Source organism: Lycium barbarum, chromosome 9 (assembly GCF_019175385.1).
Source record: "Lycium barbarum isolate Lr01 chromosome 9, ASM1917538v2, whole genome shotgun sequence".
Taxonomy (NCBI): Eukaryota; Viridiplantae; Streptophyta; class Magnoliopsida; order Solanales; family Solanaceae; genus Lycium; species Lycium barbarum.
Genome location: NC_083345.1, coordinates 24,004,519 through 24,019,634, shown reverse-complemented (window position 1 = coordinate 24,019,634; position 15,116 = coordinate 24,004,519). Strand labels below are relative to the sequence as shown.

At 33.8% G+C, this 15,116-nt stretch overlaps 1 protein-coding gene across 1 annotated transcript; it reads left to right on the top strand.

Moving 5' to 3' along the window:
• The first annotated feature begins 9,158 nt into the window (after positions 1-9,158).
• Positions 9,159-14,670, top strand: LOC132610388 (auxin-responsive protein IAA13-like). Its single transcript, XM_060324687.1, has 5 exons — positions 9,159-9,666; positions 12,830-13,152; positions 13,508-13,643; positions 14,044-14,111; positions 14,189-14,670. Exons 1-5 carry the CDS (start codon positions 9,338-9,340, stop codon positions 14,239-14,241), a joined length of 909 nt encoding a protein of 302 aa, XP_060180670.1. The 5' UTR covers positions 9,159-9,337; the 3' UTR covers positions 14,242-14,670.
• The last annotated feature ends 446 nt before the right edge of the window (positions 14,671-15,116 follow it).

Here is a 15,116-nt window from a genome sequence, read left to right as displayed (position 1 = left end):
TTACGAATACAAAGTCTGCACTTTTTTTTTGACATTTTTTTTTAATATGGGGTTCATTTTTTTTTTTTTTTTGATATTGCTTGATTTTGTTAATATGGGGTCCACTTTTTTTTATAGTGAGTTTGGAGATGGTGGGTTCCAATTTTTTATTTTTATTTTTTATATTGTTTGATGTTGTTTAGTATGAGGTCCACCCTTTATGGAGGACACTTTTTTTTTTTTGGACATTATTAGTTTGTACTATTTTTATGCATATAATATATATACATATACTATGTTCAAAACACGATTAATATAACATTGTAGTTTGTGCTCCGTATCTAAAACTTTATTATATTAGTGTTTTCTACGAATACAAAGCCAACACTTTTTTTTTTAACATTATATTCTTTTAATATGGGGTTCACTTTTTTTTTATTTTTTTTTATATTGCTTGATTTTGATAATATAGGGTCCACTTTTTTTTCCATGAGTTTGGAGATGGTGAGTTCCACTTTTTTTTTATTGCTCGGTGTTATTTAAGGGACTACGGACTACGAAGGGACTACGGACGACGAAGCATGGGTAGTTTCTTCTTTTTCTTCTTTTTATTTTTTATATTGCTTGGTGTTGTTTAGTATGGGGCCCACCATTTTGGACATATTAGTTTGCACTATATATATATATACTATGTTCAAAACACGATTGATATAACATTGTAATTTGTGTTCCGTATCTAAAACTTTATTATATTAGTGTTTGCTACGAATGCAAAGTCTGCACTTTTTTTTTTTGACATTGTTTATTTTACTACTATTAGGAAGAGTGAGTTCCAACTCACTTTCTCGTCACTTTTTTTTTTTTTATATTGCTTGATTTTGTCAATATGAGATACTATGTTCAAAACACGATTAATATAATATTGTAGTTTGTGCTCCGTATTTAAAACTTTATTATATTAGTGTTTGCTACGAATATGCACGTGGCAATGAATCCATCATTATTGACTTAATGAGATACTTTGAAAATTACATGAATATTGTTTGATTTTTTAATACGGGGTGCACTTTTTTTTTTGACATTATTAATTTGCACTATTTTTTTAATATTAGTTATTGTTTAATATATATGGGGCCCACAATTTTTTTTAATTAAATTGGAACGGATATATATATATATATATATATATATATATATATATATATATATATATATATGGAGCCCACATTTTTTTAATGAAATTGCAACGGACGACGAGAAAGTGAGTTGGAACTCACTCTTCTTAATAGTAGTAAGTTTTGCTCCGTATTTAAAACTTTATTATATTAGTGTTTGCTACGAATATGCACGTGACAATGAATCTATCATTATTGACCTAATGAGATACTTTGAAAATTACATGAATATTGTTTGATTTTTTAATACGGGGTGCACTTTTTTTTTGACATTATTAATTTGCACTATTTTTTTAATATTAGTTGTTATTTAATATATATGGGGCCCACAATTTTTTTTAATTAAATTGGAACGGATATATATATATTAGAATTATGGGGCCCACATTTTTTTTTTATATTAGTTGTTGTTTAAATAATATATATGAGGCCCAATTTTTTTTTTTTAATGAAATTGCAACGGACGACGAGAAAGTGAGTTGGAACTCACTCTTCTTAATAGTAGTAAGTTTGTGCTCTGTATTTAAAACTTTATTATATTAGTGTTTGCTACGAATACGCACGTGGCAATGAATCTATCATTATTGACTTAATGAGATACTTTGGAAATTACATGAATATTGTTTGATTTTTTAATACGGGGTGCATTTTTTTTTTTGACATTATTAATTTGCACTATTTTTTTTAATATTAGTTGTTGTTTAATATATATGGGGCTCATAATTTTTTTTTAATTAAATTGGAACGGATATATATATATTAGAATTATGAGGCCCATAATTTTTTTTTTTATATTAGTTATTGTTTAAATAATATATATGGGGTCCATAATTTTTTTTTTAATGAAATTGCAACGGATGACGAGAAAGTGAGTTGGGTATATAAGTAAAGTAAAGTAATCTGCATGTCAACCAGATGAAAAAGCAAATTGTACCTCCTCCTCTTGTTAGTAGTTACTGTTCCTCAGAAAGTGAGTCAAAACATATAATGATTCTTTTCTAATTATTAGTATGATTGTACTCTATAATCTTCAAATGGCCCCATACCCCTGACATTTGACACATCTTTTTCTCTGATCGTCGTTTTATTATATTATATTATTATTGTTATTTTAATAAACACAAATGTCATCATGGAAGTAAAAAACACGTTAAGCCTATGCTAGTTTTGTTCCTCAACGCCCGTAGTTTTTTACCACACGGCAACCAGAGTGTTTGATGATTTAGTTTGAATGAGTTTTACGCATGGAACAACTAAATTTACATAATCAATTCCTTTGAATACATTAAAAAGAGTAGATCAAACTAGAAATAAAATGATTTTTACGAGCTATAGTGTTTTGAAAAAAGACTCTTCAATTCGAAATTAGATAACAGTTTGGTTTGTGTTAGGCCTAAAAACATCCTTGCCGTCAGTTAAGTAGTTTAAAAATGTACTCCTGATCACTAACAACGTCTCCATCTCCGATGAAAATGTCTGATGTTATTGTTGTAACAATTCAACATGTAATAACTTTGTCCTTAGTCAACACGTTAATATCATCCTAACAAATTTGAAGCAAAGCCTCTAGCCATTTTTACCAAATTGTAAATCGACCCTAAAGATTTTCTTTCATTTATTTTGTGATTAGATGATGAATATTGAACTTGTGTTAAAATCACAAATCTTTATAAATTACTGTCATAATATCATAACAACAACAACAACAATAACTATTACTACTCATTAATCCTCATCCAGTTTGAATCAGTTATAAATATTCATATTATTCATGTCGCACTATTCATACTTGTCTCAATCTACTATAAAAAGAAATTACCTTAATCTTTAAAGAAAAACATTACACTAATTTCTTTCGACTTTTCTTAACACCCCCGTACAAATCCTGGGGCCTATGAACACATTTCTACTGAGCTGTCTCATACGACTCGACCCACAGGCCACAGGTTTGGACGTTTGGTACCTTTGGTCTTACTTTTCATCAATGTGTTATATGACTCGTTTTAGTGGTTGCTTAGCTTAGTGGCGTTCCACCCAGGCCTACGCTATGTACTTTGCGTTTGGGGACTAGCCTATGTTTATTAGGTTGCCCACTTTTTGTCGGTTTGTCGTTTGGAAGCCTACTCATTTTTGTCCCCAGTCCTCCTCTACCTTTGTCCCTACCTCATCAACTCTTCTTCCATCAATTTTTTTTTTTAATCCGATGTTCGGTATCCGTCTATGTTAGAATCCGACTAATTAAGATTCACACATATATAGGGTTCATTCGGAGAAAACGCTCCCTATTAAAAAAAAATTCATATTTATGGCTCGAAATTGAAATTTTTGATTAAGAGAGGAGCAACACATCCGAATTACCACATTCTATGGTGGGATTTTAAAAAGGTGATAGTCCAGTTATAATCAACTCTTCTTTCCTTCATAATGAATATGACACATTCCAGAAGCCCCATCTTTTACGACTCTAGGTTTTGTAGCTTCTTTTCCGGAACTGGCCTTTGCTTTTGGGGGTTTTTTCATCATTATTCAGATGAAATAAAATATCTTCTATGTGTATAAATTCATGCAATTTACTTCTAAAACAATTACTCCATATTACAGTAGTTATATAAATTATATATTTTTGGATTATATAATTTATATTTTTTTATATTTGAGGGTTTATAAAAATAAAAATAAGTAAATCACACTATTCTATACCTTCTAACATGTAAATTATATACTTTGATTGTGTGATTTACATACATGTTTGAAATACTTTCGTAACTTTGTTGGTCGTCTGGATACGCATCATAAATAGCCTTTGTTTTAAGTACACAATATTGAATGTTCATTTACTTGACTGATTTAAATTCACATAGGAATAGGTTAAGTTCACTCTTTACCAAAGTGTTTTCCAAATCTAAAATTCGGGTAAAAGTTTTTAATCAACGATTGAAATATTTCAACTATTTTAATTTTTATTATTTTTCTCGTTGGTCTTTTGCTGAATTATTATGGAAACAACATAAAGCAAACAATGTGAAAACACACACATAGTTTTAACAATTAGATGGAAGTCATTGAAAATAGTGTTTGCAAATAATTATAAATTTTATTAATTGATAATAGTATAAATAAATTAAATTAGTATTATCTTATGAACCTTTGAGTAATATGTGAGGTCCATAAGCAAGGACCCTTCGTATTAAATTAGTCAAAGATCGGATAAGTAAAAGGCCACGTTACTATTTTGGGATAACAAGTTTAGTCAATAATTTTCAGGTCAAAAGATGAAAAATCTAGAGTAGTATTACCTGTTAAACATAGTGGAGGCAAATACTGGAATTAGTATCGAGGAATTAGGGACAGCATTGGAAGATTATCGGGGACGTCTTCGATGAGCCGTAAGTTTTTTTTTTCCTTTTTAATTCAATGTTCGGTATCCGTATTAGTGTCCGACTAAATTCAGATTCGCGCCGAGAAGTCTCACATTGAGAAATAAAGCGTTCTCTAGCAAAGACGACTCCGTATCTAGCGAGACTCGAATGCGAGACTTTTGATTAAGAATGAAAGAGTATCTACTACTCTATTACAATTCTTGTTGGTCGATGAGTCACGAGTCATTTGCGCTTTTCGCCAAATAACAAGAATGCTCAGGACAAAATCAAACCTCAATTTCTTTACTTATTGGTTTAATCCAATATTGAAACATACTCCTCTAATAAATTCGGATTCTAGATCCATTAGAGGTAAAACCATTATTTCAAAAAATAAATGAATCATTTTTAATACTTGAAAAAAATAGGCCCGCCTACAATTGAAATACTAATTCGTTTCCATCCATAGTGTGGAAAGAATAAGTTTAATAGGGTCAAACAATTTAATTTTCTTTTCTTGATTCGAGTACTAGTATTATCATAAATTCCTGATAAATAAAAACATGTAAACTTGTAGTATAAGAAATTGTATTTTACTAATTATCGTGTCATATAAGTGCAAGTGCGGGGGCTGCAAGGTCAAATTTACCTTAGGCCGAGGGGTATCACCTGACACTGCTCCGTCAGAAAATTTTACTACATAAGTATATATAATTAAAAAACATAGATAAAAAAGGCGATATATTGGACAAAGTGACACTGCTTCACATAAAGAGCTGCACAACATAGTTGGTTAGCTGCCTCAGTTGAACATAGAGGTCACGAGTTCAAAGTTCCGACCTCGTTTAGAAAAGGGATATGTTGCAAAGACGCCTCGTTTAGAAAAGGGATATGTTGAAAAGACGCCTCGTTTGGAAAAGGATATGCTGTCCAGACCTTGCTGATTATCAAAATTTGTGAAACTAAAGTATGTGGAGTTTAGGTTGTTGTGCAGTTTGTTTCTTTCACTTTCTCTTTCTCTCTCGACCATGAAATTAATTAAGAACAATTTGCAAAAGAAAATGAATAATGAGTTGTTTAGTAATCGTTTGGCACCTATAAAAAAGTGTTTAGTATTATTTTTATTGAGATTATTTTGAATACATTTCAAAAAATTAAAACTCATTGATAAGAGTTGTAGTAAAATACAATTCATTTTATTTATATTTTGTTTCTTTAATATGAAGTTTCAATATTTTTTATTTTTATTTTTCTTTAAAATGTGACACCGCTTATGAAAAATGCTGCGTATGCCACTGAGTGGGTGGGTAGGAGCAATGTAACCCTTTGGTACAAGGAAAAAATTTGAGCTTCGGGGATAGAAACCTTGTCATTTGAGATTCTGAGTGACAAGAAGACAATGTTTGCAGTCAAAATAGTAGCTCATTCTTTAATGTTCAAGGGCAAATCTATATCATTTTACATAATTTAAAAATTAAATTTGACCATTTTTCCTTATTAAAAGGTTTCAACAACAACAACAACAAAATCATACCCGGTATAATCCCACGAGTAGGGAGGGTAGAGTGTTAGCAAACCTTTCACCTACTTTGGCAGGTACAGAGGATGTTTTCGATAGACCCTCAGTTCAAGTAAAGCAGAAACAACATTAGGATAGCAAGAAAACTAAAGCAGAAGAGACAACAAGTAATAATGGAAACTAAGAATAAGAAATATGCGAATACTAAAATAAAAATACAAAAGATGACTAATAATTCCGATCCTACAAGAAAGTAAAATAATACTAATCCAATTACTAGTCTTCTACCCTAATCCTCGACCTTCACACCCTCAAATCTGGGGTCATGTCCTCGGTAAGCTGAAGACTTGTCATATTCTGCCTGATCACTTCTCCCATCAGTACTTCTTCAGTCTACCTCTACCTGTCTTCCAACCCTCCAACACCAGCCTCTCACACCTCCTTATCGGAACGTGTGTGCCTCTCCTCTGGACATATCTGAACCATCTTAGTCTCACCTCCCGCATCTTGTCCGTCACGGAAGCCTTGGCCTGAATTTCTGACCAAATCTCTCCTAGCAAGCCGATACATCTATCTCAACAACCTTATTTCTGCAAATTTCATCTTTTGAACATGAGAGTGCTTGACTGGCTAACACTCCGTCGCATACAATAGCGTCGGTCTAACCACTACTCAGTAAAACTTACCTTTAAGTCTTGGTGGGAACTTCTTATCACACAGAACACTAGATGCGAGCATCCATCTCAACCACCCTGCTCCAATACGATGTGTGACATCCTCGTCAATCTCCCATTACCTTGGATTATAGCCCCCAGGTAGTGGCGGAGTCACATGCATATTGACACCCCTTCACAGAAAAATTTCACTGTGTAATTAAATACGTAAAAAAAAACTATTTTATGTATAAATACTATATGTTGAACCCCGTTAATTTCGTCGTATATTTACTTTTTTATAGTTTGACACCCCTTAGTAAAAATCCTAGTTCCGCCACTGCCCCAGGTACTTAAAACTCTCTCTCCTTGAGACGACTTGTGAGTTCAGCCTCACTTCCACGCCAGCATCACTCGTCACCGCACTGAACTTGCATTTCACGTACTCTGTCTTAGTCGTACTCAGCCTAAAACCTTTCTACTCCAGGGTATGTCTCCTAACCTCCAACCTGGCGTTCACCTCGCGCTGCGTCTTGTGGATCAATACAATATCATTCGCAAATAATATGCACCATGACATCTCCTTTTGAATGTGACTCGTCAATACATCCAACGCCAAAGCAAATAAAAAAGGGCTAAAAGCTGATCCTCGATGCAACCCATTACGACAGGAAAGTGAATATTAAAAGATACTACAAGAAAGTACAGAAATGTCAACAACTCTTTGTCAATAAAAATAGTATTGTTGGCAAAATTCAATATTTGACAACAACTTAGTTTTATTGTTGACATATAATACGAAACATTTAAAAATAAACCTTTTTTTTTTGTTGCCATAGTATTGACTATTGTTGCAAAAAGTACTTTTGATAACAGTAAAAAAATTATTGCATGTCGTTGCAATAATAGCCGATGGAAAAAGTTAAATATTGTTGTCAAAAATACTTTTTGTAATAGTCAATACTATTGTAATAATTTTTTTTTTGTTAGCAAATGTATTTTTTAGTGAGGCCTAGTTGTTAGGAATATTTCATTGTTAGTGAATAAGGCCCCGTTTGTCCATAGATATAAAAAAAAATCATTTTTTTTTGGAATTTTGGAGTTGGAGTTGTGTTTGACCATAATTTTTGAAATTGTAGTTTTTGATGAAATGTAGTTGTAAAAAAGTATTTTTTTTTTAAAAACAAGTTTTTTGAGTTCTTGGTATTCCGGAATATAATTTCAAGTTGTATTTGAACTTCTCATGGCCAAACGCTGATTTTGGAAAAAAAAAAATCTGAATAAAGTGAATAAGAGCCCGTTTGGATTGGCTTATAAGTTGGCTTATAAGCTGTTTTCAGCTTTTTTGAGTGTTTGGCTGGCCAGCTTAAAGTCATTTTATGCTTAAAATAAGCTCAAAAAAATAATTGGACCCATTTAACTTAGTTTATCTAAAGCAGCTTATAAGCTGAAAACAGCTTATAAGCCAAAAAAAATAAGTTGGATTACCCCAACTTATTTTTTTCAGCTTATAAGCTGCAAACAGCTTTAAGCTATAAGGGGTCGTTTGGTTTAAGGTATAACATGGGTTATGCCGGTACTAATTTTTATACCACGTTTGGTATAAGGTATAGATTTATCCCGGGATTATTTTATACCTTGTACCAAATGTGGTATAAAAATTAGTGCTGGAATAACTCAACTTATACCTTCTTAACCCACTTATACTGGGATTATTTTATACCATCTTTCAGATGGTATAAAATAATCCCAACAGATGGTATAAATTAGTCCCGGGATTGTAATCCCGGGACTATTTTGACCTCAAACCAAACGACCACTAAGTCAATCCAAACGGGCTCTAATTCATATGGCTAAACGGGGGCTAAGACTCTTAGGGGTCGTTTGGTTCAAGGACTCATTAGTCCCGGGATTATAATCCCGGGACTAATTTATCCCATCTATTGGGATTATTTTATACCATCTTTTAGATGGTATAAAATAATCCCAGTATAAGTGGGTTAAGAAGGTATAAGTTGGGTTATTCCAGCACTAATTTTTATACCATGTTTGATACAAGGTATAAATTTATCCCAGCACTAATTTATACCTTATACCAAACATGGTATAAAAATTAGTGCTGGGATAATCCAGCTTATACCTTAAACCAAACGACCCCTTAATGAATACAGTAATGATAAAAATATATTTAACCAAACAAATTTGGACCTTTTTCTATTTTCTCCTCCCATAATTTATGTCTCCATGTACAATTTAGAAAAACAAGACATCTGGTGGGTTAGTTATTGCCTGCTACAAAAATAGCAGCTGTAATTGCAGACTTGCTAGTGGGGACCGTTATTAGGAGATATATCATCATCGTATTCATCTTCTGTAGCGCACAAACCCGACATGTGGTACCCCACCTCTCCCCCACCCCATCCCCCTTTCTTACCTTCTCAAACACCCGACCCCCACGCCCACCAACCTTCAATTACCATTTGCTCTTTTTCTTCTTGAAAAAATATCAAGAAACCCCATTTTCTTGAAAAAATCTTCTCTTTTCTTCTTCCCAACTGAAAATCTAGAAACCCCATTTTCTTGAAAAAACTTTTTCTTTTCTTCTTTCCCAACTGAAAAAAAATCAAGAAACCCCATTTACTTGAAATTTTGATGAAAGGCACACTTGGTTTAATGGACTTAGGTGGTTCAATTTCAACCGTGTCAAAAGAAGAGAATACTATGGTGTTATCATCTGAAGCTTCTTCATCCTCATATCCTGATGAGTCTGAACTTGAATTGGGTCTTGGACTTAGTCTTGGTGGTGCTGTTGTTGTTCCTAAGTCTAAATATGGGAAATTCTTGATGGCTAAAGATGTTCCTTGTTTGGGTTCTAATTCATCATCTTCTTGTTCATCTTCTTCAGCTAATAAAGCTAATAATGCTTCTTGTGGTACTAAGAGAGGTGCTGATTCTATTTCACCTCCCCGTTCTAGTGTCAGGTATGACTATTTCTGCAATCAATTTTGCATTGTATGATCAGCTGTTAGTTTCATTTTAAAACTGTTTTGATATGCGTTACTTGAGCCGAGTGTCTTTAGGAAATAGTCTCTCTACCCCCACAAAACAACCCCCACAAAACAAAGGTAGGGGTAAGGGCGTACACTCTACCCTCCTCAGACCCCACTTGCGGGATAGATTATACTGGGTATGTTGTTGTTATTGTGGTGGTGTTAGTTTCATGCTTTGCAAAGATTTTGGATTAGCCCTCTAATTTTTATTGTTCTAATATGGTTCTTTGATGTAATTATGTGTCAATTTTTATCCTTTTTTAAAGACTTTGCTTTTCTTAATGCACCTTGTTTGATTTTAACAAGATACAGTTGATTGCTCTACATTTGGTTCTTGAGGAATCGGATGCCTATGATGAAGTGTGTTTTCTTTTAGTTCTTTTTTATGATGAAGCATTTATCTTGTCTATATACTTCTATATCTCTCTGTACTTCTTCCTGGTGGTAAGATATTGTACTAAACTAAAATACCCAATACTAATTAAATATTTCTGTCCATTCATCTAAAGGAAGAATCTTGTTTGAGGTGACATGAAGTTGAAGGTTTAATCTGACATCAACTAGCAAAAAACATTGTTCTGGGAGAAAGAGTTGACGGGAGAGTGGGGTCTACACATTTTAAGTGGAAGGAAAATGGGGCTTAGATGTCAAGTTGATTTTTTATTATGTCACAGGATGCACACACAAATAACACTGGTATCTTGTTTTGGTGCACCATCTCTGGTTTTTATTGGAAATGATACTAACAATGCGATCGGTGTCATGTTGATCGATGATTCTAACAACTTGAATCAATCTAAACTAATAGAATTCTTGAAGATGCTAGACAAAGATTACTTTGTAAGAACCTTTAAAAAACATTTTCTTCAAAAAGGAAGGCAACAGTCTGGTAATTAGAAATGGAAAGTAACTGGAAGTTCTCTTGTTTTAGTTTTTCATTCAAACAATGGCAAGCTTCCAGCTAGAAGGTTGGGAGTTTTGCAGGACAGAGGTTCTTCTCATAGATTTGGGTTTCCTTCTCATTTCCATTGAATGGTGAATGGATGATGGATGTATTCTTTACTACTTTATAGAAACTGCCTAGCCTCTTCTAGATGATATGATACAATTCCGACCATCCTGTTTTCACGAAAGCAGTATTTTGGATGTGTAGAAAGTCATGATTTAGAGGAGCTTCACTTTTTGAAAATTCTGTTGACATACCAAACCAAGTGGGTCATGACAAAAGTAGTTTTGTGCAAGTACGCAGCAGGCCTCCCAAAAAATTATGTTTTAAACAAACATAAAAAAGGAAAAAAAAAAACAAAAGAACAAACGAAGCAGGAGAGAGATTTTGACATTTAGTAAAAACTTCTCTAGTTCCTTAAATGTTCTTCTATTCCTCTCTTAATAGTAGCCAAAAATACATGTTGGGACGGTTTTCCACTTGTTTCTTCTCTTAGCATCCAATGTTTTCATCCTCCTACTTGGCGAACTGTCGTAGGAAGCACCTATGGAATGTTGAAGATGGGGAATACCATAACTGCAATGCAGTAGGAAACATCCACAATCTCTTTCTGGCTTTTGCGCATGCAATGCCAACTAACAACAATTCATACGCTTCTTATTCTTAAGTTGTTTATTATTAATATGGCTCCCCTGCTATTGATGTGGAGATAATGTTCTTCATATTATAAGTCATTTTAGATCAAACTCTTTTTCTCAACCTTTTCTTGTGTAATGAGTCTGTTATAGTATTTTAGACACTAGGATAAGATGAGCTGTTGTGAGAGAGTTTTCCATCTCCAGGATGATAAATTCGAGAGAGAATTAGGTATACATCAAAGTACAGTGGGTCCTCCTGTGTTGGAAGTATATGAATTATTTTAATCTTATCAAGCCAACATGAATTGGTTTCTCGGCAGAAATGTCTACGCTCAATATAAAAGAGAAAAGAAAAGGTTATCCTCCCATAGAAAAGAGAGGGTGTTCTTTGGTATACTGAGCTCATTTTCATTTTTCACGATTGGTGGTTGGCTAGAGCCTGCATAATAAAACTTCCTGGTAGAAGATTTTGACATTGATGTCCTGCCAAAAGCTACATCTTGGTGTACAGTTGTAATAGCACACTTTTTGTGCTAATTTATCCTAAAATTACCTTACCTTCTCAATACACAAAGTTGCATCTTTCTGTAACATTCCTTAGGTTCAGACTCAAAAAGTTATGGTTTCATCGAACCAATAGATAGGTTTATGGATAATTGTTCATTCAAGGACGTGATTACATAATTTTGGTGCTTTTTTTAGTTATGTTATTCCTTAAAGAATTGCACTTCTACTATGTCTGGGGATGGAGGTATTAGGTTTTATCCCTTTCGAGCAAGCTTATTGTGCATACTATATACGAAGTATTTGTTATGGTTTATACATTTGGTACGTAATGTGGTGTTATTCTATATCATTATTACTTCTGTGAGCATCACAAGCATCCATCTTTTAATCAGATGTGTGACTCTATATTGACTGCGGACAAAGGGTGGCCTTCTGGAAATGTAAAATGCTACTTCAGGATTCTAATTGATCTTTTTTTTTCTTCTTAAAAATTAAAGACATGCTACATTATCACTATGTTCATATGAATATGGTTCATTTGAATGACAATTTTATACTCCTCTCTTCTATGTAAAACTCGACGAATGATGTGTGTGTGATGTAAGAAAAATGTCTGGTGTAGATACGGTCTCGACAGATGGTATTCTAGTTATAGAGCTTAGGATGTGTTCCGGGTCACTTACTCTTAAAGTTCATCTCGGATCTGACATTATTTTCATGTATGCTCCTTTTGATTGTTATGCTACTTGGCATCCCTGAAAACAAATATCGTCTTCCACCTATGACTAAACTATGGCATCACTATTATTGCACACTTAACTTCCGTATTTGAAATTTGTGCTACATCAGAGGAAATTCTTTTTTTTTCTTACAAACAAATATAGATGGTGCATTTATTTAGTGAGTAGACTATAATAAGCTGTTTAAACATACTCTAGATTTATAGTACTCTTTCTTTTTCTTTATTTATTACTTAACTTTTGCTTGAAATCCAATAATGCAGTCAGGTTGTTGGATGGCCTCCTATAAGAACTCATAGGATGAACACCCTAGTTAACCAGACAAAATCACCACTCACAGAAGAATTTTCCCGGACGTCCGAGAAATGCAAAAGCAAAAATACTATCACTGATGCTGGGAGCAGCAAGATCAACAGCTTTGCAAAGGAGAAAGGGCTTGTCAAGACTTCCCTATTTGTGAAGGTCAATATGGATGGAGTTACAATTGGAAGGAAAGTAGATCTGAATGCTCATAGCAGCTATGTGAACTTGGCACGGACTCTAGACGACATGTTCTTAAGATCCAGCACGACTGTTTGTGCAAGATGTGAGTCGTTCTTCTCCCTAGCACTTTAATCTGAAAATGGTAAGTGTTACCACAGATATTCCCCCTGAGATCCCATAAACGATAATGAGATCGACTATTTTAGTTGCTTTACAAGCTGAATGAATCATACAATGAGTATTGCAGGAAACAATGTTCATGGTTGTAAAAAACTATGGCTTTTTGTTGGAAATATTTGCAGCTCCATATGTTCTGAGCCTGACCGGGGGGAACTGATAAATCTGTCATCCTTACTTAATATTTTTTTTTTTTTTAAACAATTCTTTGGAGTTCTATCCTAGTATTTAAGGTTCATTTTCCACGGTGTCTGACGTTAGCAATTTTTGTCTGCTACCAGCATCAAATGCACAGGAGCTAGGTGTCATGGCAGAAACAGCGTCGTCTTCAAGATTAATAGATGGATCATCTGAATTTGTGCTAACTTACGAAGACAAAGATGGAGACTGGATGCTTGTTGGTGATGTTCCATGGGAGTATGTCATGCATCTGTTACTTTGCTCCTCCTGCACAATGGCAACTAAAATACACCTAATTATTGTTTATAAAATGCATTGAGAAAATCAACAGATATATGTCTGAACCTTTGTTTTCTCAAAGTGAATATGAATGGAGAAGATGCTCAAACAAATAGGGGGATTGTTTGCAACATGACTTTGGCAATTTGGCTCAACATGGGGGATTTAAATACTTACTATGTTCTAATAAAACGGTTGGGGATGGCTGAATTTTGTTTCAGCTTTGGCTTCCTAGTAATTAGTGATTCTGTGCTTTCTGGCTTATTTTAGAACACACAACATTCTGCTGTATGGAAACTGACAAAATGTACCCATGTTTTTCATATGGTCGTCTTATTTGTTTCGTTGTTTGTTTCAGGATGTTTATTAGCTCAGTCAAGAGACTACGAATCATGAGGACATCTGATGCCAATGGACTCGGTACATGTACGTGTTGAGTCATATATCATACAGATAAAAACTGACATAACTTCATGCTGACCAAATTCTTGTTGAAATTTCAGCTCCTAGTTTCATGGAAAGAAATGGTGGAAGACAGAAGACTAAGCCTACATAAGTCCGATAAAGAATCTACTTTCAAAAGATAAAGAAGACTCCCATTGAAGGATGAAGTACAGAGGGAAATTATAGAGGATGGTAAAAATAATTTTCTCAGTAACAAACTGGTCCTACGTGACCTTATTGGCTTTATTTTTTTGTCACTTTTCTAGTTTTTTTACCACACGGTGTTTACCCCACTCTCTGGGAGGAGAGGCCCTTTTGCGGGATTTCAGAAGATGCATGTATATGTCATACACTACGCTATCTTCAGAGAAAGTTGCATTCCGCCCTTGTGAAGCATGGATGTGTCCATTTATACTATAGTATGATGATGAGCTTGCCTCACCCTGAAACAGATGAACGCTAATGTTGTTGAAAGGAAAGTTTGCTAGGTTCATACTGGGAACCTTTTTTGTTTGTTTTGATACAAGCTTTCATTGTGTCATGTTTGTATTTCAATTTCTTGTATTCTCTTATTAGTATTTCTGCAACTATTGCTTGGATCAAGATCTGTTGTCTATATAACTTGAATTATTTGATTGTCAGAAGTTTTGGGAAGAAATTATAGCTTAGCCATGGAGGAGTGTGCTGGAACTGCACATTTTGCCATGCTGGTTGGAAGAAAGAAAATTCTGAAAATGAGTTTGGTGGGAGGAAAAAGAAAAGAGTGTGTGTGTGTGTGTGTTTGGAGGGGGGGAGTTCTGGACAAGAATAACCTTCCTTGGATTCTTATGTTGCATATCTTAAGCACGTTTATTGATAAAACGAGCTCTTTTTGATTTGAGTTGGTTTTTTAAGGTGAGTAATACAATTCAAAATCTTGATTAGAGAATTATCTCTATGTTAAAATTCTATTATTCGATCAATAACTTTTTCTTACTTGATAAACAA